Source organism: Notolepis coatsorum (genome assembly GCF_963971535.1).
Source record: "Notolepis coatsorum genome assembly, chromosome: 20".
NCBI lineage: Eukaryota > Metazoa > Chordata > Actinopteri > Aulopiformes > Paralepididae > Notolepis > Notolepis coatsorum.
The window spans coordinates 48,435,857-48,463,356 of NC_140184.1; the positions used below are offsets into that span (position 1 = coordinate 48,435,857).

Sequence of the window (27,500 nt, forward strand, 5' to 3'; positions counted from 1 at the left end):
TTCTGAGTGGCAGTAGAGAATTCCCAGAGGTTCATGGGTCCCTTTCTGCCCGTCCGTCTTTATGTCTGTCTGCTGGACTACCTCTCTCCTGCCTGCCTTCCTGTTCCCCATCCTTTGTCGCTGTGACAGGGGTCCCCTTCCCGTTTGATCTTGTGGGACGTCAGGAGCTGTCCCGTGTGGGGGGTCCTGTCATGGTTGTGTTTTCCAGCCCCCTTGTGTCTCTTTCTCTCCTCGTATTTCCACCCAGGTCCAGTAGATGTCCCCAGTTTTTCTCCCAATGTTTTTTTTCCATGTGTCCACCCATGTCTGTTCATTATTGCCCCTTGTATGTCCTGGTCCACAGGTGTTGCCCCTTTTCCCTGTGTGTATTTATGTCAGCCTCCTTAGTTAATTGTTGTCTGGTCGTCTATTCACATTAGCCGTGTCCCCAGTGGTATTCAATAAAAACCCTCTTTTGTGTTTTATCTTCATCATCTGGGGTGGCACACCACATTAAGACGCATACTGCACGATCGCAACATCCTGGTTTATAATCCGGCCCAGGACATGTGTTGCATGTCCTCCCCGATCTCTTCACCCAATTTCCTCTCTCTGACTGTCCTGTCCATAATAAAAAGCAGAAATGCCCTAAAGAATATCTTTATCTTCATCATCATCATCATCATCTGCCTCCTGCCTTTGTCCTGCACAATCCCTTACACATGCATTGACTTACCTAATAGAAAAACCAAATATATTCTAGCAATATTACATTGATTACAGGCCAAAATGTTTGTTCAACTATTTGTAATGATTGGCCCATAACAGTCCATTATCTATAGCCTATAATCACTTCTCCTGTTACGACTTCTTAGACTGTCCAACTTTCTAATAAAGAACTCCCTCCCAGCTTGGAATGCAGCGGATGAGCACAGGTAAGGAGAGAGAGAGAGAGAGAGAGAGAGAGAGAGAGAGAGAGAGAGAGAGAGAGAGAGAGAGAGAGAGAGAGAGAGAGAGAGAGAGAGAGAGAGAGAGAGAGAGAGAGAGAGAGAGAGAGAGCGAGAGAGAGAGAGAGAGAGAGAGAGACCTTATCTCGGGGTGCAGCCGGGTACACAGCTCAGTAACGGCCTGAAAACACCCGTCTGAAGCGTCTTGCTGCAGCTCTGGGAATATAGGTAAAGAAAGGATACAGTCTGTGCCTCGGTGAGCCCCCGATATCAGGCTCCCAATTGAGAAGAAAAAAGAAAAGAAATAATAATAAAATAATGTGCTAAATTAGCCACAGATAAGAGACGTAGCAGAAAGGAGGAAAGAAACAAGCTAAAAATAAAGACGGGACAGGGCCACGGGGGGGGGGGGGGGGGGCTCACAGCCCTGGTTCGGACTCCGTATGCTCTGTGGCACATGCTTCTGTAAAGGGTGTGTGTGTGTACATGAACGTGTGTGTGTATGTGCACCATATGTGAGGAAGCACAGGAGGGTGAGAGAGGAGGTGGCAGAGGGGAGGGGTTGTTGGGTTTTGTGGGAGGGGGGGCGTGCTTTAGTCTCATTCAGTACATGGTGGTTGAGGGAAATGTTAAAAAGAGTTTCCTGGGATGATGCACACACCTTACAGAAGGCCACAACCCCCTCCTCCTAGAGGGAGAGGGAGAGAGAAAGAGAGCACAGAGGGGATGGGGAAAACAGAACAAACACAGCTAACAGGAGACAAAACGCAGGGCAATTCAAGCATTAGATAGACAAGAGAGAGAGAGAGAGAGAGAGAGAGAGAGAGAGAGAGAGAGGAAGAGAGAGAGAGAGAGAGAGAGAGAGAGAGAGAGAGAGAGAGAGAGAGAGAGAGAGAGAGAGAGAGAGAGAGAGAGAGAGGGGAAGAAGGAGAGATGGGGAAAAACATGCATGTACGTTTGTAGGGGGAGTGCAGTTTGGACTGGAGGGGGAACACAGAGACTGACTTAGAAGGTGAACATGAGGGAGTCAGAGGGGCTACTATATACACTTTTAATGGGGACATATTGTGTAAAATGGGGCTTTGTATGGATGTGGAAGTCTGGCCATGTTATGAGTTTGAAGATTAACAAGCCGAAACAAGCTGTTCGAATTATTGCCCTTTTGGGGTCACAAGGAATCAATACACTTTAATTAATCAATTAACTGTGCTTTTTGGAGCCACAAACACAGCCTACAGTTGCAAATTTGTTATTTTGCTCATTGGTGCAGCAATGGGCCAGGCAGGGAAGGGAGTAATTAATAATACAAAAAAGTGGTGCGCGCTAAACGCAACCAAAACCAGCATGTTCAATACAACGACAGAAAGAGATGCTGGAAAATAAACAATTACAATTATATTTAGACTGGTTAACATTTCCCACAGACTGAAGGAAGTCGTATATAACACTGTTGAATAGATACATAATATGTCCTCTTTAAGGCAAGGGGGTGGGGTGGTGGCTGACATACACAGTAGACAATGGAAGGTTAGACATAAACACGCCACAGTGAGCTGTGGAGGAGTACCAATAGTGGTAACAGAAGACAGGAAGTAAGAAAAGTGGGGTATTAGTATAGTAGGGTGGTAGAACAAGAAGTAACAGGAGAATAAAAAGTATTAGTGATAAGGGGAAATGGACTAAGGGTATACCCTCAGGCAGAGGGGTGTTGAGGGAGGGGGGGTAGGTTTACAGTAGCCATACAACGAGCACACTGTGAGTATAGATATACATTACATAGATGTGCATAGCTGGGTCACAGACCTGTTTCCCTCCCATGGACTCAAACATCTTCTCCAGCTGGACCCGGAGCTGCTGGATGTTGTTGAGGAGGATGCAGGGCTGCAGGAGAACAGTGTCACGGTTAGTCTGGTTGTTAGCCAGTCTGAGCACTGATCCAAACTGATCTAAACTGATCGTCTGAACGTTGATAAGTGGTATATCTGATCCCTGATCTCGTTGGGTGTCCCGTGATGGATTTCATATCTCTATTTTTTCAGTATTTGATATTTTACATTGACATTCAAATATTATGTACAACCTGTCTCATCAGTGTGCGACCAAGCATTGGGTGTTTATGGGGACAAACTCATTCCCTGAGAAGGTGACTTTTTGGGGGGTATGATGAGACTGTCTGTGGGCCATATATCATCAGTCCCTCGCCATATATCATCAGTCCCTCGCCATATATCATCAGTCCCTCACCATATATCATCAGTCCCTCAACACTATAGTATGCATACAAAAAAATAAAAGGAAAAAGATCTGGCAATATTGATTCAGAGCAGGCCGATAAATCAGGAAGATAACTAACATCAATCATATTTCCTGTTTAAGGCGGGAATGAGTTATTCCTTGGCGAGTTTTCAGTCAGTCATGCAAAATATTACGCACATTATGTACCAAAATCAAGAGACAAACCTCTCCCCACCACTACCCTCCTTCACCCCACAGTGCTATCTGTACCACTATAATGAATATCACTTGAGTGATAATTCTGTCCCGTGAGAAGAATGATGATGTGTTCCTAGTTCCACAGACACCAAATAGCATCTCTAGAGCCACATATTATGGCTTCCTTTCTGTTTGATTTATAGCTGTGTGTGTATGTGAGAGTGATATTACATTAGATATTCTAAATTTCTACACTGCAAAGGCACTGATACCAATGACAATACTGATGCTGGAATTGTAAGTTATCTTGGTACTGTGAATATCACAGATATCAAATCTAGCATGCTATTTGCTCTCGTTAATAACTTGATAAGAATAACCCTGTGTGACCAGACACCATTTCTAATCCAGATGTTGCTTATAAAGATGAGACTGTCCTCTCTGGTCATTGTCGTAGAAAATATCATCATGTCATTATAGATCTGTGTTGAAATATCATACATATTCGACTGTTCCTTTAAGGACTCCAGGCTCCAGAGAGAGGATGACTTTTGACCTAATCTTTTAAGGTTGTTTAACATTCCAGTTAGGAACATGGTGAACATCACCGTCTAGCCAAGGTTGATTCTCCTAACTGGGCCATTTTATACTTTCAGTCATATCTGTTATAATGTTACGTCTTGCAACTGTGAAACGACTCAGAATGATTTATACAACGGCTCATCTTTTGTCCTTTAACATCTACTAATGAGCCTGTCTACATCTGTGGCCCTGTTCACACCTAGCATTAAGATCGAATCTGAGTGATCCAATCACAAGGGGACAGCTCAAGGGCCCTCATTTATCGATAATGCGTAGAAAGTGTTCTATTTTCGTTCCTACGCAAGGAATTTAGAATGTCTCTAAATCTTTATATACAAAATTCTAATGCTGATTTAGAATTTGAATGTCAACATTATGAACGAAGCTTCGAACTATTTGGTACAGCCCTAGCATGTTTTTTTTTTGTTATCTACTTTTTCTCCCCATTTTTCTATTTTTCTCCGGGCCCCAATTTCGTATTGTCCAATTCTACCCTCCCCTGTCTCGAACGTTGTTAGGCCATGCCTCCCACAAGCCGGCTGCAATGTGGACGAAGCCTTGCATCACGTGTCCCCTCCGGTACTCGAGGAGGCAGCCGTCGCATCTTTTCACCTGCACAGCGTGATCTCTCAGCGGCGAGGGTCTGCGTGGGAGGGACACGCCGCCCCCGTTGCTTACTGATTCTACTGCGCAGGCGCACCAACCGACCTGTAGGAGTCGCTGTCCACAACGTCCGATCCCCACCCACCAGCTTCCCACCCCCTAATACTGCCAATTGTATTAGTATGAACGACCAGCCAAGCTGGTAGCAATGCCGAGAGCTGGGCTCGCCCTAGCATGTTTTGATATAGTAAATTATCTCACTTGTACTAGGTGACTTTTACTAGGTGAGTTTCTCAAATATGGCACAAAAAAAAAAAAGGAAAATGGACATACGGACGTTTTTTAGTCAAAGGGCAGCAGAGACAAGGGATACAGGGACACAGGTAAGGTCTTACAGTGGCTTAGTGATTATAACAGTGCAGTTCAGCATTCAGTAACCCATACTTTTTGTGAACGTGTTTTTGATACTACATTCTGTTGAACACACACCTCAAAACTGTACCTAAGGAAAATTGGCTCAATTGAAAAAGAATAGAAAGTTTTGATATTACATTCTGCTCAGCATAATTTGTGTGCAAAATATTGTGGTTCCCTGCTTTAGTCTGTTGACACATTTCTATACTAAATGCTTTTGTAGTCCTGTGTCATACCTAAACGCCATATAAGTGAATTGTATAGAAACAACTCACCAAAAGTGACTATTGCACAACTGATTTGTGCACCCTCCCTCCTTGCCATACCTTGGCTTTTACTGAAATGACGCCACTGTACGCACGGTTTACGCACATATCTGTGTGTACGCACCATTGATAAATGAGGGCCCAGGTGTGTGTGAACTCACCTAAGATGCATTGAGGACTAAGGCTGTCAAAGTTAACGCGGTATTAAGGCGTTATTGCCGATTCTATTAACGGCACTATTTTTTTTAACTCATGATTAACTAAAAAAAGATATATATATAATATTCTTTTTTTTGTAATTCTTTTTTGTTTTTTCTTCTTTTTTTTTTACTAGACTTCACTCAGGTGTATTATTGATGCTCTCATTCTATGCTCTATGTTTGTTTCTGAAGTGTGTGTGTGTGTGTGTGAGAGATATATAGAGAGAGAGGGGGGTGAGATACAAGATACAAGAGTTTTATTTGTCACGGCATACAGGTATACAGTGAAATGCGGGGGGTCTTGCCGATGTGCATAATACAATAGTAATAATATATAATAAGAGATGAGGAAGGGGCAAGAGAGAAAGAGAGCTGGGAGAGTGTGTGTGTGAGAGAGAGGGGGGGGGGTGTGATTACTCAGCCCTTGTGTGGGTGAATGTAAAAAGTTCCTAACGTTTTCTTTCCCCTATTATTTCATGCACACTTTATTCATTGTTTTTAATTATTATTTTCTTTTAAGTTATTTTGTGCATCACTCTGTTTTGAATTTGATGCAAATTTGCAATGCATGCGGGTCATCCTTTTGTGTTAAATGGCTGCATAAAGCAAGCATTTGTTGACTCGCATGTTGATAAGAGTATTAAAACTTGGAACTTGAAAAAGATCCGTTTAAGGTTAAAAAAAAATCAAATGGTTTTCCAGAGGTACAGAAATGAAAAAGGGGTTCGATAACTGGCAGTATGTATGTTTATGTATGTATACACAGTATATATATATATATGTATATATGTGCATATGTAGGTATGCAGTTGTATATATATGTATATAAAATGGCTAGAGGAACTATACAGGGTAACCTACAGTGTTACAAATATTAATAAGGTATTGTAAAAAAAAAAAAAAAAAAATCAAAATAAATCTAGTAAAGTATGAATTAGTAAATATAATATAGTATGGTCTGATGAGTAAAAAGGGGTGGGATTTTTATATATATATAATACATTTATTATTTGAACGTCTTAAGGCTATATCTGTACTTGATGTTTGTTTGTTGTGTTGCATATTTGAAATAAACTTCAATCAAAATCTAATCTAAATCAATCCTCTGGGGTCATGCAAACCTTTTTCTGTATAATTCTATGCCACTGTATGAACACAGAAAAGGTATCTGCTCTCCCTTTCTACCCCCTTTTATCCATCTCCAGTTGGTTTTCAAATAGCACAAGCTGGCTTTATACACCCATATATAAAAACACCCATTATAGGCTATAGGGCTGCCACCTTTTAAAAAAATCATGTTAAACAAATCCAAAGTAAAATAGTTTTTTACGTTATCAGAATCCTCTATTATAATGTGGGCTTGCCATGCCCCTTTGGCTGCCTGATGCCTTTTTATAAATGCAAGCATGCAAAAAACAATTATTAGCCTAATTATTGAAGCCATTTCAGTGCATGGGCTCCCCACTGTTCACACATTTCCAGAGTGATTATTTTCAGTAAATACATTCATTCATACATGCACTACTGAAACCAGCTGTGGAGGTTGTAAAGGACACTTGAGTTAATGTTGAGTGGCAATTTGGAGTATGGAATAAATACACAAGGAAAGTGCTATGAGATTTTATGAGATAGGCCTATCAGCTTTTATAGATGGCAGTCATTGCTGGAGTCACTCGCTGGTCATCCTTCTATTGCTTGGAAATACAATTTTAGATTTTCCGACATTCTGTATTGGTATCACCTTTTATAGTCTCTCAATTAAAAAGATTTGACAGTAATATTGTAAATTGTAATGGAAATACTGCATGCGCTCTATTATATTATCTAATCAGGATACATCTTTATTCATGTGGGCGTAGGCCTAAGTGTTTATTTGCATATTGAGCGGGGAAGCAAGATCCGATCATAAGTGTTCACTCGAGACGCCTGTGGAGACGCATTCTAATGCAAGGTGTGAACTGATGTAGAGCTGTCCACTTAGATTGGATCTTAACACCACGTGTAAACAGGAATGGTGTCTTCCACCAGGACAGATAAGTGTAAACAGGAATTGTGTCTTCCGCCAGGACAGATACCCAGTTGTGCTGTAGCTTTCACTTCTGTAATTCACACAGACACACATGTGGACGATAATTAGGCCATTCTGAAGTCACTGGGGGCTCTGGCATCCATCACATTAAACAATGGACAGAAAAATACTGCTGACTTCTCGCAACAGCTATGGGCCACAGGATGAATAATTGCCTCTTGCTTAATAGAGACACTTTGGCCGGGATGCGGGGGGGGGGGGGGGGGGGGGATTAAAGGCAGAACTCGGCTCAGAGCAGTCTAGGCTATGTCAGAGAGGTCTAGGCTACGTCAGAGAGGTCTAGGCTACGTCAGAGAGGTCTAGGCTACGTCAGAGAGGTCTAGGCTACGTCAGAGAGGTCTAGGCTACGTCAGAGAGGTCTAGGCTACGTCAGAGAGGTCTAGGCAATGTCAGAGAGGTCTAGGCTACGTCAGAGAGGTCTAGGCTACGTCAGAGAGGTCTAGGCTACGTCAGAGAGGTCTAGGCAACGTCAGAGAGGTCTAGGCTACGTCAGAGAGGTCTAGGCAACGTCAGAGTGGTCTAGGCTATGTCAGAGTGGTCTAGGCTACGTCAGAGTGGTCTAGGCTACGTCAGAGAGGTGTAGGCAACGTCAGAGAGGTCTAGGCTACGTCAGAGAGGTCTAGGCAACGTCAGAGAGGTCTAGGCAATGTCAGAGAGAGAATCTGTCACAGTGGTGTCAGGAGAACTGCCTCTCCCTGAACGTCAGCCAAACAAAAGAGATGATTGTGGACTTCAGGAGGTCGGGGGTCAAGGACTACAGCCCCCTCAGCATCGACGGGGCACCGGTTGAGAGAGTGAACAGTTTCAAGTACCTCGGAGCCCACATATCCGAGGACTTGACATGGACCACACACATTGACAGTGTTGTGAAGAAGGCACGACAACGCCTCTACTTCCTCAGGCGCCTAAGGAAGTTCCAAGTCAGTCAGAAGATCCTTAGGAACTTCTACTCATGTACAATCGAGAGCATCCTGACTGGCAACATCACCTCCTGGTTTGGGAATAGCACTGCACAAGACCGTAGCAGACTACAAAGAGTGACACGTTCAGCCGAACGCACAATTGGAGGGGGGCTTCCCACCCTCCAGAACATTTACAACAAGCGGTGCAGGGGGAAGGCTAAGAGAATCATCAAGGACTCCAGCCACCCGAACAACTGCCTCTTTGAACTGCTGCGGTCAGGCAAGCGATACTGGAGTCTTAAGGCGAGCACAGAAAGACTCAGAAGAAGCTTCTATCCCCAGGCCATCAGGCTGCTCAACGAACAATAAACACTATGCAACAACCATAAAATGCACACAGCACACACATCCACACGCACACACTCACTTTAAACAAACAACTCACTGCAGCACCCACTTTACACACTTTAGAACACCTAAACACACTTTACACTTTATATTTATTGGTAAAGGATTTGCACTACAACTCGTACACCTTACTGTAAATTGTACCTAAATTGTACCTCATCCCATTTCTGTTCTGCACTATATAGTATTGTATATTAGTACATTGCATAGTATATTGTCAGGGCCGCCTGGGAGAAATGCGAGGCCCTGTGCGAGATTTAAACGCGAGCCCCCCCACCCCCCCCCCCCCCCCCCCCCTAAAAGGTAAAAAAAAAGAAAAAAAAATTTTTTTTATTTTTTTTTTCATACAGTCAACATATTCTTAAATAATAGCGCTGCCCGAGGCTGGGCATAATACAGTCAACATATAGCAAGAGAGAGAGCGAGAGAGAGCTCCCCGTTCTACAGTCAATATACAGTGTTATCGCTGCACAGACCGGCAATGCCCCTGACCCTCCACCAGAGCAAGGCCAGAGAGAGAGAGAGAGAGAGAGAGAGAGAGACACACATTGGAAAGAAACAACCCAAAATCAGAGCAAATTGAAATGCTATTTGGCCCTAAACAGAGAGTACACAGTGGCAGAATACCTGAGCACTGTGACTGAAGATCCTTGACTAGGTACAGACTCAGCGAGCACAGCCTAGCCATCGAGAAAGGCCGCCATAGGCAGACTGTGTGTGTTAGAAAGAGAGAGAGAGAGAGAGAGCATGTGTGTTTGTGTGTTAGAGAGAGAGAGCATGTCTGTGTGTGTGTGTGTTAGAGAGAGAGCATGTATGAGAGAGATAAGCAAAGATGAGCCCCTAAAGGATATTCAACTTTTAATGGAAGAACAAGACAGAAGGAAAAGATAACTTCACAAAGGCAACATGAATATACATAGATCCAAAAGGACAAAGATCAACACTTAAATCCAAAGAGAAGAGGGTCTATACCAGAGAAAACAAAGTAGCAAGCAGCCAATGGCCGACATCAGCTAAATAGGCTAACTGCGAATAGAGTAGCCAGGTACTGACACCAGGCCACACAGCTTTGGCCAACGCTACCCAAGCTACACAAACGACCAAGACAATTCACACACAGCACATGTCGTATCTCCAAATGTTGTGAAGTAACATATGTTTTGCCTGGAAAAAAACATCGTTATTAACCAAACATTCGGGAGGGGAAGGAAGGAAGAGTGGGGTAATGTCCAATGGACATCTTACCTGCACCAAGGAACGCAGGGCGAAAGGCCGCAACACAGGTCTCCACGTTGACGAAAGGCCTCTCGCTGGCGGGACAAAAAGGAGCTATGGCCGGAGCCTTGTCATGGTGCAGGCCTGACTACATCTTCTGTCAAAGATGATGTCGTAGTCAGAGTGCCAGGGCCTGCTATTCTCACGGCTAATGTCAATGGTCGTAGCACAAGCTAACAGCTAACTCTAGGCTAACGTTCCCAGCCGAGCGAAAACGAGCAGCTAACGTCGTAGCTAAACAGCTAACTGGCTAACAGTTAGCTCAACCCGGCTATCGCTAACCACTAGCTAACGCAGAAGCAAGCTATGCGGCTACCACTGAAAAACTGTACAACGTGAGAAAAGCAATACAGGCCAACACTTCAGACAGCCACTGTGTTTTCCTCTTCTCATCCGAAGAGAGAAGGGAAAAAGAAGGCAATACACGTCCCACTACAGAGTGGTGTTTACCATAGCGGTGCTGGCAACAAGTCCCTCGCGGACTATAGCCGACTTGAGCAAGGAGATATTCTCATAATGAAACACCAAGCTCACCTCCCTCGCACCAGGTGCTGACACCAGGCCACACACCGTTAGCTACTACAACAGCTAGCGGGCCCGTTTGGCTCCAGAAAGAGAGAGAGAGATATATCCACGGCGGGAATAGAATAGAGTGCATTAAAAACTCACCAAACGTCCAAGAGGATGGAGACAACCGCGTGGAGTTGACGAAGTTCATCTGCCGAATGACCGTCCTCTTCATCTTGGCATAACAATGCTGCACGCGTTCTCTCTAGGTTAGCTAACGCTAGTTAGCCTTTAGCTAAGCTAGCTACTAGCCGACATCATCATGGCTATCCCGACTGAACCACACGTTAGCACTCAATATTATAACGTAGCTAAAGCTAACTAGCTGTCCCTGCCTTTAGCCGGGATGGCTAGCCTGACTGAACTGTCTAACATGCAACAACTTTCATCTTCAGTCCATCTGCCGAATGACCGTCCTCTTCGTTTTGGCTGGCATAACTAAGCATAACCTCCAAAGCTGCACGCGCGAAATAGTCAAACGCAGCTGACGCACGCCGGCGTACACATGATGTAACCCCTCCCTCCCTCTGGGGCTGCAGAGCCCCAGAGCTCCAATAGTGAGTGTCTGCTGCAGAGCCGCAGAGCCAGGAACATTCTACAAACGTGTTTAATGTGAAATATATAAGCATATAAGCAAAACTAGATTTTAGGTCTGTGATGAAAAAGGGCCTCGCGGGAAGGGGGGCCTCGCAAAAAAAAAAAAAAAAAAAAAAAAAAAAAAAAATAATAAATCATTTTTTATTTTATTTTTGCGAGGCCAACCTTCCCGCGAGGCCCTGTGCGACCGCACTGCTCGCACACCCCCTGAAGCGGCCCTGTATATTGTATATTGTATGGTAACTCAGTTGCATCGAACATTGTACATATGTCTATACTGAACACTGTGACCTCTATTTTTACTTCTATTTTACATGCTATACTATTTTATTTCATACTTATCTTGTCTAACACAGTCTCTGGAGCGTAACAGTAAGAAGCATTTTGTATAAAAGTATTCTGTACTTCTGTATGACAACTATTAAAGAAACTTGAACTTGAGAGGTCTAGGCTACGTCAGAGTGGTCTAGGCTACGTCAGAGTGGTCTAGGCTACGTCAGAGAGGTCAAGGCTACGTCAGAGAGGTCAAGGCAACGTCAGAGAGGTCTAGGCTACGTCAGAGAGGTCAAGGCTACGTCAGAGAGGTCAAGGCAACGTCAGAGAGGTCTAGGCTACGTCAGAGTGGTCTAGTCAACGTCAGAGTGGTCTAGACTCTAGGCTACGTCAGAGTGGTCTAGGCTACGTCAGAGTGGTCTAGGCCAGGGGCGTATCTAGACCCAGCACTTCAGTAGGGCACAGAAGGGCACCAAAAACTATGAAAAAAATGTGGCCGGTTTTGGCCGGTTTGTGGGCGAAAATGGGTGGATTTTTTTTTAACTTTATTTCGGTTTTAGGGTTAGGTTAGGGTTATGTTATTTAATTATTTTGGGGAGCCAGCCCCCCAAACTCCTGAAATGCATAGAAATCTATGAAATAAATAAAACAATCTGACATTTATATTAAAAAGAGCTAGCCACCCAAACCCCTAAAATACATAGAAATCTATGCATTTTGGAACAGTTACTATATATATAGTCAAGAAAGCATTTAGTCATACTTAACGTTTAAAGTGCTTTACTTGCATTGAACATTGCATTGAACATTGAACATTGAGGAGACATCATTAGAAAGCACAATGTATGTTTCCATTGTTACGCAGATGACATACAATTGTACATCTCCGCTGAACCAAATGATCACACAGCTATAAACTCCATTTCCGCCTGTCTCTTAGCAATAAACAAATGGATGACGAACAACTTCCTAAAATTAAATGAGGGCAAAACTGAAATCCTACTAGTCGGTCCTATAACAAAAAGAGAAATGTTACAGAGCAATATGGGGCAACTTACTCCTTGGATCAAACCCGAAGTTACAAGTAAGTAACCTACACTGGCTTCTGGTAACATTTAGAATTGATTTCAAGGTCCTCCTCCTTATATACAAAGTATAAACATTGCGATCATCTACTACTGGTCTATTGAAGGTTCCAAGCCACAGTCTAAAGAAAATCAGGGATGCAGCCTTTGCTAACTATGCACCAAAGTTATGGAACACACTACCTATGGACATTAGGGAAGCTAGATCTCTTAATATTTTCAGAAATAATCTAAAAACCAGTAGATAAATGCAGTGTAAAATATTTCACTATAATATTTCAAAGCGAAGTAAAAAATATTATAATAATTATTTGATCATGTTAAATGATCATTTGATCATGTTAAAAAAGGGAAAATAAAAAACATTTGTTAAAAAAAGAAAAAAAGAAAAAAAAATCACTGGGGCACAGATGATCATCAGTAGGGCACGTGCCCTACTGATAGTGGTCTAAATACGCCGATGGTCTAGGCTATGTCAGAATAGTCAGAGGGCCAATATCAGAATATTTCCAGTTCCATAAAGCCCCCCCCCTCACCTGATATGGTCACCATGGAAACAACACCAAGAGAGGCTTCTTGCATTTGAATCCCCGCACACATAAGCCAATGCAACCCCTTGCTATTAAAAATAGGGTGGGGGATGGGAGGATCTTGCAGACTGTGAGAAGGCACTTACCACGTTCTCCTTGTTGAGGTACAAGGGGAAGTCCTTGGATATGATTGCAGCATATTGCAAAAGAACTTTGTTGATAGTCTGTGAGGAGATAGAGACAGACATGTTTTTATAATTGCAGTGGTGCTGTGTTGTTATTATTAGACCACCAGAGCTCTGAAATGTTAGAGCAGTCTGAAACTTAATAAGGAGGCTAAGTACCTATGTTCGTCAAGTGTCAGGCCAATGGTAGAGTATATTATTTTCTGGTCTGCAGTTTTATTAGCTACTACTCTTTGCCTGCAGTGTGATGGGGCTTGACAGGGGGGGTTATTGTTGGGGAGGGCCTGACCTTGGCGAAGCGGCACATGAAGTGAGCCAGGGCCTGTGGGTTGGGGCATTCCAGCTTCTTGATGATCTCAAAGCTCTGGTTGAGCTGAGTGAACACGTCCACCACTGAGCAGGAGAACAGGGCGTGATCCGAAGTCTGCTGGAACTGGAGCGATGAAGAGGAGAGGAGCAGGATAGAGGGGCAAAGAAGAGTAGGAGAGAGAGTGTGAGTGAGAGGGAGAGGGAGAGAGAGAGATAGAGGGGGGGGGGGGGGTATCTTAGTTACTGATGCTTATTAGCATCTCATAATGGCAGACTGTATTATTTTAGAGGCTCAAGACAGCCCATCAACGCAGCTATTATCGTACATCTGCTTCACTCCCAGAAGGGTGCCAGCGAGAGCTCCTGCAGCTGACAAGACTAGCAGCGAGTACACACCAACACCAATAACAACACCAACACAGATGCATGAGTGCCAGGTACAGCAGGTAGAGCTACAGAGCTGGTAAAATGGTGAGTTTAAAAAAAAAACAGGGGAATTTGACAAGTTGTTTACACTTTTCCAGGGAAGTTAGCATAAAACACTGTTACCGACCTAAATGTGAGTGCCGGCCATTCGCTTACAGCTTCAATAACAGCTTCAATAACATGCAATAGTGGACTATGATGCCAGCAGTCATCAGTAGCAGTAAATATAGCACTTTCTTGAGTGGATATCTCATTAGAGACTAATTCTCTTCCGTTATCCTCTGGTGTCAGTTAGCTGGCAGTGAACGGAGGCGGTAGTGAGCTGACAGCTATTGTAATAGCCCTGCTACTTTACTAGGAGCAGAGAAAGTCTTTCATTTCCACCCTGTGACTTCTTCTCCCTAACTGCGGCTGTTTTGCCTTCAACAGGCGCTGAGCGGAAGCGTTACACTATTCTACCGCATCCCCAAGGATGGCTTGTTCCCTGCTGTGTGGCGCAGGATCGCTGGAGAAGCTAGTAGTTTACCAATTGTAATCAGTACTGTAATCTGTTGGATTACGACCAAATAAATTATTATTACTTAATTTCTGTTATTTTACTATCATTGTGGGCTAAAAAATCACAGTGATCTCTCTCAGTGACACACACGCGGGCGCACACACACACACACACACACACACACACACACACACACACACACACACACACACACACACACACACACACACACACACACACACACACACACACACACACACACACACACACACACACACACACACACACACACACACACACACACACACACACACACACAAACAGGGAATGAGGGTGGTGTGACACTCACTCCATCCTTCTTGTCCCTCCCAAGAGCTCCATTGAGGAAATCCATTGCAACGTCCTCATTCTCGGCCAGCCACTGAATGACAAACGGCTCGAACCACCTGGAGAAGACAAGGCTTCACATCACCCTTTGTACAAACACACACACACATACTGTACTGTACACACCAGTGGTGCTTCCATTGTATTCATTCACCAGTTTTGGCCACCCACTGTGAGACCTAACGTGACATTGATAGACCATTTAAATCTTGCCCTATTACTACCCTCCACCCCTCAAAACACAAACAAACACAGGGCTAAAATGGTTATAATTAAAGCTTTTATCGTCATAATAACAGGCATAGGGCTGCAATTTGCACCAGCACCAACGCAAACAAAAACAAATAATACAGACAACAAAAAGCAAATGCAGTCAAATACATACAGTAAATACATAGATCATATGTATATTTATTAATTCAGTGTGGATCATCTCCCAACACCAAAACCACCAAGCAGGTTGCCCTGCGTCTCTCCGGGCTGCATTTGGTGACACCCTCAGTGTCAGGAACGTGTCTGTCAAGTGACTGCCACGCTCAGAGAAAGGACAACGGAGGACAGAGAAGCAGGACAGTAAAGTTGGAGGGGGTGCCAGTAAAGTCATTAGTGTGTAATAATAATAATGTGATTCCGTCTACTTCGCTTTGCCATTTCCTCTGTTTAATGTAGCAGATTTGTCCTCGAAGCACCAAGTGTCCGCCACACACTCTGCTGTGTACCTCAGTTAAGGACATCTGGTACAGGAAGGAAGGCTAATAAAGAAGGTGGGCGGGGAGAGAGAGAGAAATAGAGAGAGAAAGAGAGAAGAGGTGTGTGTGTGTATGTGTACAGTACTGTACTGTATGTGTGTGTGTCTGCCTCAGGAAGAATCAATCTTGCTAGAGGTGGTGTTTGACTGACAGTGTCGCCAAGGGAAACAGAATCATAATTGTAACAGAACGGCTGGCAGAGGGCATTGTGTTCCCTGGCTCTGGAGAACATGTTTCCACTGCAGCTAGCTACTACCACTAACACACAGTTACAACCACTCCTACTGTTATACACAGTTGCAACTGTGATGTAACAACCACTCATATTCTTACACATGGTTGTAACTTGTGATGTAACAACCACTTCTGTTATACACAGTTGCAACTGTTTTCAGCCTTCCGGCCTTCATCAGTGTGCTCACACAGTTATACAACTTGTGCATATAAAAATAAAAACAACGATTTTCCTCGAGTGCGGTCCCTAGTCCTACTCCATTTTTTGCATCTTCTATGGCTTGTCACTCTGACTCTATTCTTTTGATAGCAGGTGTTTAATCAAAGATCCCTGCTTTCTAGTCTTGCTCAAGGACCAATCAGCATGGGTATGGGCGGGTTCATTTTACATTGATGGGGATTTGATTGGCTGTTTACCTGCGGTCGCAGGATTAATAACGTTAACGTTAGTTTGGCCAGATAAACAATTAAAATATACTAATTAAAATGGTTGGACCTGCGAGATTTGTACTTTGTACTTTGTAGGTCTGCATTTTAAATGTAATGAGTAAAAAGTATGTTTTTTTTTCTCTGAAATGTAATGGAGTAAAAGTACAAAGTATACAAACCTAATAATACTCGAGTAAAGTACAAATCCCCCAAAACAGTACTTAAGTATTGTAACGAAGTACTTTACACCCCTGCTCGTACTCTTACATATGGTTGTAACTTGTGATGTAACAACCACTCCTATTCTTACACATGGTTGTAACTTGTGATGTAACAACCACTCCTACTGTTATACACAGTTGCAACTGTGATGTAACAACCACTATACTCTTACACATGGTTGTAAATTGTGATGTAACAAACAACCACTCCTACTGTTACACACAATTGCAACTGTGATGTACTGTAACAACCACTCATGTTACACACGGTTGTAACTTGATGAAGTATTAGACACTCTCCAATCTATAGATGACAGGACCTCTACTGGTGAGGATAATTTGGAGAAAAAAAGTTCTAAAACTGGCTGTTCCTTTAATTACAGAGCAATTGATGCATATTTTGAATCTTTCTATCTCAACAGGAATATTTCCTAGTGTCTGGAAATCTGCCCATGTGATCCTGTTACATAAAGGTGGTGTTAGAGATGATTTAAATAACTACCGTCCTATCTCCAAGTTACTCTGCTTAGCGAATGTCTTAGAGTCTTTAGTGAATAATCAACTTAAGTCCTTTCACCAGACACTTTAACTGCTGCTGTGACCCATTGTCAACTCCATATATGGAGTATACTACTGGATCCTACACTGTGAATCGGAGCGTGCAATAACGTAAATGTTACTCACTTGTTCCTTGTATATATTGTATACCATTTTCTTTTTAAATATATATTTTTACCTTATTTTTAGCATTAGCTTGTAATTAAATGGTAAAAAACTAAAAAAAATTAAGTATTGTGTGACTTTGTGTAAAGGGCGGACTAGAAAAGTACGATTTTCATTGTACGGAAAATTGTCTGTCTAACTGTGCACATACAATAAACAATCATGAATCTTGAATCTTTCTCTCAAATCACTCTGTAATAAGCCCACACCAATCCGGGTTCAGAGCCAATCATAACACATTATCAGCCATCTCTTTAGTTACTAATGACATAATATCAGCTTTAGACAAGAAGAGACACTGTGCTGCCCTCTTTATTGATTTGTCAAAAGCTTTTGATACAGTCGATACATTTACTCTTAAAAATATTAGCTTCTATTGGTTTGGATAGAAATGCATGTGATTAGTTCCAAGATTATCAGGGAGACGTCAGTGTGTAAAGTCGGGTTATGCCCAATCAAAATTTCAATATCAAATGGTTAAATTATATCAATTAATACCACAAGGTTCAATTCTAGGTCCTGTCCTCTTCACTATTTATTGATTAGATTGTGTCTTCGCTGAACTGTTGTCAAGCCCACCTGTATGCAGATGATACTGTTGTGTATTGTTTTGCTGACTCTGTACCATTGGTCATTGAGAACTTACAACTTTCCTTAATTGCCCTCCAGCAAGCTCTTATTAAATGTAAATTGGTTCTTAATGCTGGTAAAACTAAATGTATGCTGTTTTCTAGTGCCAGAAACATTGAATATGATGGTTTACACATATCTACCATAAGTGGTTCTAGCATTGAGAGAGTCACTGAATATAAATATCTTGGTGTGTGGCTCGATGAGAAATGTACATTTCAATTCCATGTGGACAGCCTACAAGTTACGACAGAAAATTGGCTTCCTATACAGAAACAGAACCAGCTTTCCTTTGATTAGTAGGAAGAGAGTTGTCGAAGCAGTTTTCTTATCAGTCCCGGACTATGGTGACGTAATTTATAGCCATGCTGTGGCCTCAACCCTTAAATCCTTGGACTCTGTCTATCACTCTGCCCTCAGATTAATCACTAATGATAGATACGACACTCATCACTGTGTCCTTTATGAGAAGGTTGGTTGGTCCTCGCTGATGGAAAATACACTGGCATTTGTAAGGCCCTTATTGATAACTACCTCTAAACTACATCATTATTGGAATGAAATGTTGGTACCTATGGAACCCGTTCTAGTGACTGGCTGGTCCCTTGAGTTTTCTCGGAACAGGGTAAATCTGCATTTTGCTATGATGCCTCTAGCTCATGGAATGAACTCCAACAGTCCAACAGCTTGAGATGATCCCCTGTTTCAGAGTTTAAAACCTTGATCTTTGTCAATCAAGTTGTACATGTTTTAATTGATTGTTATCCTTACCTGTCTAATTGTTATGATTGTACAGATGTAGCGTTTAGGACTCTCCACCATACTACCGCTGTGTAACCGCGGTGCCAACAGGATTCATTTTGAAGCTGATTGCTGTTCTGGTATGTGCCACCAGGAGGCGCAAAGTCTCTAAATATTTAATAGCTGTCATTGTCATTATTATTATAAATTATTTATCTGCCTGCGGATAGTCGTATTTGTTTGTATAATTATAAGAGAATAAGCATTTATTTACAGAATTTATGCAATGGATATGCCATATCGTGTGTGTGTGTGTGTGTGTGTGTGTGTGTGTGTGTGTGTGTGTGTGTGTGTGTGTGTGTGTCTGTGTGTGTGTGTGTGTGTGTGTGTGTGTGTGTGTGTGTGTGTGTGTGTGTGTGTGTGTGTGTGTGTGTGTGTGTGTGTGTGTGTGTGTGTGTGTGTGTGTGTGTGTGTGTGTGTGTGTATGCCCTGCTGAATCTTAATAAACTATCGATTTATATGGAATTCATTAAACGTTGTGTCTGTTGTCATTATTACTATTTATGCTTTGGAATGCTGATATTTATGTATCCCAAATCCCTCTGGAATGTTGCATTTAAATGCAAATGCAAGCAATTGTGTGATGCAAACGGCTGTAACTTCCATGCAGTCAGCCCATGCACATCGCAGTCTGTTGGCGCAATGCTGTTATTATACATTGGTTGAATGCCTTATTTTGTCGTATTTATTACAGTATTATTATAATTATTTAGTTCAGAGGATGTCTGTACAATACACATGACATGGTTAAGAACACGTGTCCGAGCTACATAAACTAATGAAAGCAGATCCCCCCGCACTATTCCTATTACACTATCACACACTATTGCACAATCACACAATTAAACACTGGTACTATTACAAACAAATCACATTTAACAAACCTCTTATCAAGCGGGCAGAAAACTGGTAATTATTTTACTTTAACTTGAGGACTGCATACTTTTTTTGCGAACCAAAACAACATGCATGAGCCTGGTCTCTTTTAAAAGATGACATTCTGAAGTTTCTGATTCCAGAAAGAATATTCACTTTTATTGCTAACGTAATAGAGTAACATAGGTCTGAACTTGAGTTGTAGAAAAACTTGTTACTCAAGTCTTTCTGTAGTAGTTAGTAGTCCAGAGGTAGTATTTCCCCAGAAGGTGTAATGGCTTACAAATCCAGACGGAGCCTTATGTAGTACATATCCAAATTTCATAAAGATCCATTCAGAAATGAGTGATTAGGAGTGATTTTGGTAAACTGTGTACAAAGAAAAACTCAGTTTTCTCATAGACAATCAATCAATTCATTCGGCTATTTTTCTCTTCCTGTTTTCGTGTTTTATTTTTATTTATTTTTATTTAGATCCGCATGTGGGGTATCATTGGAAAGCCACACTCATTGGCTACAACCCTCCACAATCATTTTCGAGATCGGATCTAGATTGACGGAACTACTGCAGCCTGAGTCGGGAGTGGTATTTTGCGCAATACCGTGTACTTTGCACAAGCCTCAAATACCGGCATGTAACTCGAGAACCGCTGAATGGATTCCGCCTGATTTTCTATGCTTTTCTCCCCATCCCAATTTAGTCGTTATGCCAATTCCCCCCCTCCCCTACCTGGTTGTTGTGCGCATGTTCCCCCTACTGGTCGGTACAAGGGAACCCTGAAGTCTACCACATGCTTCCTCCGACACATGCAGAGACAGCCAGCGGCTCTCTTTTCACCTGGCAGCAAGGACTCTCATTGGTGAAGTGTAATGCGTGGGAGGTCACGCTGCCTTCACTACTTCCTGCCTTTCGCTAACTCAGCCAAACGAGTTAGTATGACAATCGGCCCAAGCCGCAGGCAATGCTGACTCCGGGAGTCGAGACTGCAGCCTCTTGCATTGGTGACAAGCTCAATCTCCACTACGCCACCCGACCGCCCCTTGAACCACTTCTACTTTTAAACATGGTTGTAACTTGTGATGTAACAACCATTCTTACTGCCATATCACGATACACGATATATATCGCAATATTTTGACATTTCCTCTAAAGCACTTAAAAATGCTTGATTTAACCCTTTGATGCATACAGTTACGCCAATATGATGATTATAATAGTCCCTGCAACATATGTTTGCATTATTAAACCATGAAGATGCTTTAAAAAATAATTTAATGAAAATGTACTAAGAGTAGTCTACTGACACACTAATTAAATGTTTTTTTTTCTAAGACAATTTATAAAAACTCTTGGGTGCCTAAGACTTTTGCACAGTACTGTGTTTTCTATCCACTTTAGCCAAACACCCACACACATATATATATACACACTACTGTGAGAAAATAATAATCACACACAAAGGGATAATGGCTTATAGCAGACTTAATGATTTTAAAATATTTCAGATAATGAAATTAAATGTTTATATCATCAACTATCCAGTTAGTATTTATACTGTAACGTTTGGCTACTTTAAATCATTGAACGTAGAGCGAGAGAGAGAGAGAGAGAGAGAGAGAGAGAGAGAGAGAGAGCCCCCCCCCCCCCCCCCCCCCGGGTTTTGTTTTAGGTTTGCGTTTTGAGCGGCTAAGCTGCCGTAGGCGATGATGTCACACTCGAACGTCAACACATGAACAGTTGAACACACGGAGATGGAAACTGGATGCCCGATATAAAGAAACGAATAACCAATAAATATGACGTTATCTTTGAACCTCTGTTGTCAAGCCTCATCAATATAACCAACCCCCTTTCCTCACAAATGGAACTGGTCTCGTGGTGTCCGCTTTGAGCGTTTCCAGGGTTAGCGGCTAACGCTAGTTAGCTTAGCCTAGTTATGGGATAACTTAGTTAGCAGCTAACGTTAGCCCATTGCTTGCGTCAATAAAATTGCATGTCATTGAAGGTCCGCGCTGGTCTGTGTCTAATGAAATTACAATTGCATGTCATTGAAGGTCCGCACTGGTCTGTGTCTATAATGAAATGAGAAGAAAGCTCTGCCGCGCTCAGCCGCGACGTGACAACATACTCAATGTTCATGATATAGTAATTTACTACATCTCATGTAGAACAAGCCACGATACATCGAGTATACTCGATATATCGCCCAGCCCTAGGTTATACCCTGCTGTTTTTATCATAAATTGATCAATACAGACCGTATTAGATGCCCACCTGGGGTATCACTGGAAAGCCACACTCATTGGCTACAACCCTGTCCAAAAATCGAGATCGAGATCGCCAAATGATTTACGGAGCTAGAGCCCCTGGAGTCGGGGGTGGTAATGTGTACTTTGGTGCACGCCTCACATATCGGCATGTAACTCGAGAACCACTTAACTGATTTTGTCGCCTGAAATGGCAATTGACAGGCAACAAATATGGCTTTAAATCTATATATATTGTATTAAAATAAATGCACACCGAGCCGCTAGAGGTCGACAAAGTGGTGCATCGCGAATCGTCCTCAAGAGTCATGTGGGCCCTTGAATGTTAAGAGGTTAATGTTGTTTTTTCTTTTTTAAATGTAGCCAAGGGTAAAGATCTTAACCCTATCAAAACAGCAGTCAAAGTGTATATTTTCATTTACAGATGTTTTTAAGATTTACTGAAAATAAGAATTTATCGAAGAAATGTTAATTATATCTCTTTTATCGTAAAACCGTGAGGAAATGACTAAATCCAGATTTAACACTGCCATTGGAAAGAAGAGATTTTCCCCTATCCATGTATGATTTGGTCATAATAAGGTCAAGGTCAAGTTCAAGGTCAAATATGAATTTATAATTAAATGGATTATAATTTATTACTGTATCTACAAAGCCTTCTGTTTAATCATCTTCCCTTTATTCATTTGCTTAGATTTTTTGTACACTTGATCTAAATATGGTGGTGAATGAGCTCAGTGAGCGAGCTTGGTTCCAGCACAATTGTAACATGGTGTTATTCACCGGCAAAAATGCAAAACAAATCATAATTTATATTCTCCTTTGTTTCATTACAATTTACTCAAGCCTAGTAACAGACACAATATTTCTGACATTGGGAATACATACCCACAGGTCCCCAATAACTGTCAAGCTAAATTGATTGCAAAACTATTTATAATATGCAATATAAATCAACCTAGTTTTTTGTTGAAGTGCCCCTTTAACTCATCCTTTGACTAGGATCAACTTACCCTTTGGCTAAGATCAATTTACCCTTTGACTAAAATAAATGTACCCTTTGGCTAGGATTACCCAGGATTACCCCTAACCTGGGACAAATTGACAGTAAGCACATTTCCCATAATGTAGCGTGTTCTTTTAACAGTACAGTACAGTTTTAACTGTAGGCCACCTTGCCATTCCCAACAGCACCTACTCTGGCTCAGTCACACCGACGATACCAGTCCTGCTCCATAAGTCATAGCCATAACTGTGCTACAACATCAGTACAAGTAGCCTACTAACATTCCATTACAAATGAACATAGTAGTAACACATTATCTAAACTCTAAAGTACACAGCTGTGTTTTAAGGGTGTGTGAGAGATTAGAAATTCTCATGTCGCTCTAACAGGCTAAAATCTAGAAGTTTCATAATTATTTTTCTTTCTTATTACCCTGTTGTGGCTCTAATTTAGTCTGGTTATGGATATTGAATATTATATAACCAGACTAAACACACACGTGCAAACAAGACCTGGAGAGGCGAATGATTCACTTAAAAACTGACATGTTCTCAGTAGCAGTCTTTAAATGTAGAATCATGTGGTCAAACAGTAACCTCAAGGCACTTAAATGTTTAATAACTTTATACTGTCACTTTCTCCATAGTTCCCCTCCTCCAGCAATAGCAACCTCTCATCCTCTCCCCACTCAACTCCAACCCTCACGTCAGACCAAAAGTGTGCAATACGAAGCAGCTCTTTCGCCAGAAGGTCACTGACGGACAGATTCTACCTTTAAGCTGATGATTGAGGTGTATGATCGTGGCTGCTCATTGGCCTTCCTAGACACTAAAACACTTTGATTGATGTGAACTGGGCCAATGATTCTGGAGAAAGGGGCAAAACGTTCCACCTTCCTCCCTGTGTTTGGAAGACTGTCCATCCCGTGGTGTTGCCACAGTGATTCACAAACCTGCACACATGCAGCAGAAAGCGCTAAGGTTTTACACATGAATTTCACAAGGTAGAAATGAACCTTGGTGCCGTGTGTTGAGACGGCGTGGATGGATGCCTCATGCTGAGTCTTTATGGAAATTGAGGAAATTCTACTTTAAACCTACATTAAAAAAATATTACAAACAATCTGCAGGCAATTATGGTTTTATTTGCAATAAAAATGTTCCCCGTTCAGAACACTGAGCAGGCTGGCCATTAGAATCTGCATTATTCATATTATACAGTAATATGATCACTTAGGAATGATCTAATTATATATTAATTCATGGATGTTTGCCTTAAAAAGCGAACCCACATGTTAACAACTAAACACGTGTATCATATCAGGCCAATATTCACATTTTGACTTTCAAACACATCCTACTGACGCTGATGAAGAAGAGGTAATGGGGTCTGTTCCATTGTTCAGGGTGTACGTATGCACATGCGAGTGGACACTTACAGAGAATACTCCGGTGGTACATCCTTGAATGCCGGCAGATCTCGGACATACTCGTTGTGGAACCATTTGACTTTGAAGTGGAGATTCATGTAGTCGGTGCTCTTGCACAGGCGATGCTTCTCATGCTCTGCAGATGCAAATGAAAAGAGAAGAAGTGTAAGAAGCTAAAATGCAGGCTCATATTTCAGCAACCTACTGTACCACACTTCACCCAGGACTCTTACCACACACTCTGTCCTCTCAGTACAGACACCTCCCAAGGCCCGTACCTACTATGGGTGCAGCTCATTTCAATCCATCTGCTGCCACTGATTGGAATAAGCTGCAAAAATCACTCAAATTGCCCAACCTCTTTTTAGGGACACGATGATGTGTCCCTAGTTTATTGAACTGCACTATTGCACTATTTTACTGTTTATTCTATCTTACTCTTTCTATGGTTGTTTATTTTTAAAACTGAATCAAACCATAAACAAGGTGGCCTGTTGGGATGTTAGATCCTAATGTGAAAAACTGTGATTTTACATGTCTGCACTTTATGTGCTAATTTTATGCATGTCTTTTTTCTGTTGTGAAGCACTTTGAGCTGCAGTTTCTGTATGAAAGGTGCTATACAAATAAAGTTGTATTATTATTATTATTATTATTATTATTAATATTATTATTATTATTATTATTATTATTATTATTATTATTATTATTATTATTATTATTATTATTATTATTATTATTATTATTATTATTATTATTATTATTATTATTATTATTATTATTATTATTATTATTATTATTATTATTATTATTATTATTATTATTATTATTATTATTATTATTATTATTATTATTATTATTATTATTATTATTATTATTATTATTATTATTATTATTATTATTATTATGTAGAGCAGTCGTCTGGCAATCCGGAGGTTCCCGGTTTGATTCCCGCTCTTCCCGGGCAGCATGTCGATGTGTCCTTGAGCAAGACACTTAACCCCTAATTGCTCCCGATGAGCAGGTTGGCACCTTGCATGGTTGCCTCCACCGTCGGTGTGTGAATGTGTGAGTGAATGTGTGAGTGAATGGGTAAAATGTGAGTAACAAATTGTAAAGCGCTTTGGATAAAAGCGCTATATAAAAAAGCAGCCATTTACCATTTACCATATATTATAAATAATAATAAAAAAAAAGAATTCCCTAGATAGACTTCCATAGATGTCCCTAGATACCAAGAACATGCAAATGGACCTTGTAGAAGTGGAGCAATCTTCCATTTATTTGGGTATGTACATTTAGGCAACATTTCTGAAAATATGGCTAGGGCTTAATTAAGAGGTTAATGCCACCCCAGAGGAGGACAGATTTAGTTTGGTATGTGAGCTACTGTAGGCAAAATTGAGAATGAGGTTCATTCACTTACTGCCCTGTCTATAAGGACGTAAGGGAAGTACTTTTTAGTAAAATCTGTCCTCTCTCTCACACACGCACGCACGCACGCACGCACGCACGCACGCACGCACGCACACACAGACACACACACACACACACACACACACACACACACACACACACACACACACACACACACACACACACACACACACACACACACACACACACACACACACACACACACACACACACACACACACACACACACACACACACACACAAGCCAGGCACACACTAGCACAGACATAAACACTTTCTGTTCTGACATCAAAGGAAGTTTTAAATCCACACACAAAACTGACTGCAGCACATGAATCCCGATAAGCACCTGTATGTGCTCCCTCTCTGATGAATGGCATGAAGCCTTCCCTGCGTCGCTCATCTCCTGGCTAAGCCCCCAGGCCAAACATTTACATAATATAATATATTTACCTGCGTGTGATATATTCAAACACACAATGCAATCACTTCTACATTAAAATGGAGATGGGGGACACAAGGAAGGGTGGGGGGCGACAACGCAGGATTACTCAGTAACTTTCTATAAAGAAATCACAACATAACTTCTTAAGTGTTGTTCCTATTTAGAGGTTGGGAAACACATCCAAGCATTGGTTTATTTTTTCAGTTATCTGACTCAGTAATTCTGGTTAGAGTGAGTGTGTGTGTGTGTGTGTGTGTGTGTGTGTGTGTGTGTGTGTGTGTGTGTGTGTGTGTGTGTGTGTGTGTGTGTGTGTGTGTGTGTGTGTGTGTGTGTGTGTGTGTGTGTGTGTGTGCGTGCGTGCGTGCGTGCGTGCGTGCGTGCGTGCGTGCATGCATGCGTGCGTGCGTGCGTGCGTGCCTGCGTGCGTGCCTGCGTGCGTGCGTGCCTGCGTGCGTGCCTGCGTGCGTGTGTGTGTTGGGGTCCAGAAAATACGTCAGGTCAGTCAGTCAGTCATGTGTGACTGGTGTGTAATATCTGGGCACAGGATGATCTGCTGCGACAGTGTCACTTCAATAGCGTTGTTGACACTGTTATTGTCTTGTCTTTTAAAATGTTTTTGTCCTACGATTGTGTCAAAATAAAGTATTCAATCAATCAATCAATAACTCAGTAGGCACTGCTCACACACACACACACACATGTATTTCTATGTACACAAAAATATTACGCAAAAAAGTATGCACACACTTAGACACACATACAAATAGTTGTTGTTGTGTGTTGTTACAACCCTAGCTACTACACAAACTCTCTCTCTCCCATATACACAAAACTACAGCTACTACACAAATGCTCTCTCTCATATACACACTACAGCTACTACACAAACTCTCTCCCATTATACACAAAACGACAGCTGCTACACAAACTCTCTCTCTCACACACACACACACAACTACAGCTACTACACAAACTGTCTCTCTCATATACACAAAACGACAGCTGCTACACAAACTCTCTCTCTCATATACACAAAACGACAGCTACTACACAAACTCTCTCTCTCCCATATACACACAACTTCAGCTGCTACACAAACTCTCTCTCATATACACACAACTACAGCTGCTACACAAACTCTCTCTCATATACACACAACTACAGCTACTACACAAACTATCTCTCATTATACACAAAACGACAGCTGCTACACAAACTCTCTCTCACACACACACACACACACACACACACACACACACACACACACACACACACACACACACAACTACAGCTACT

At 41.9% G+C, this 27,500-nt stretch overlaps 1 protein-coding gene across 1 annotated transcript in view; it reads right to left on the reverse strand.

Annotated features, from left to right (window-relative positions):
• LOC311247027 (protein unc-13 homolog C-like) overlaps nt 1-27,500 on the reverse strand; it is a gene marked incomplete at both ends in the record, with an annotated part of 325,735 nt that overhangs the window by 84,294 nt on the left and 213,941 nt on the right. Inside the window, 6 exon segments of the mRNA XM_084337310.1 lie at nt 1,588-1,614; nt 2,730-2,807; nt 13,297-13,374; nt 13,625-13,768; nt 14,919-15,015; nt 24,332-24,458. Of these exon segments, the coding sequence (XP_084193436.1) occupies nt 1,588-1,614; nt 2,730-2,807; nt 13,297-13,374; nt 13,625-13,768; nt 14,919-15,015; nt 24,332-24,458 (551 nt within the window).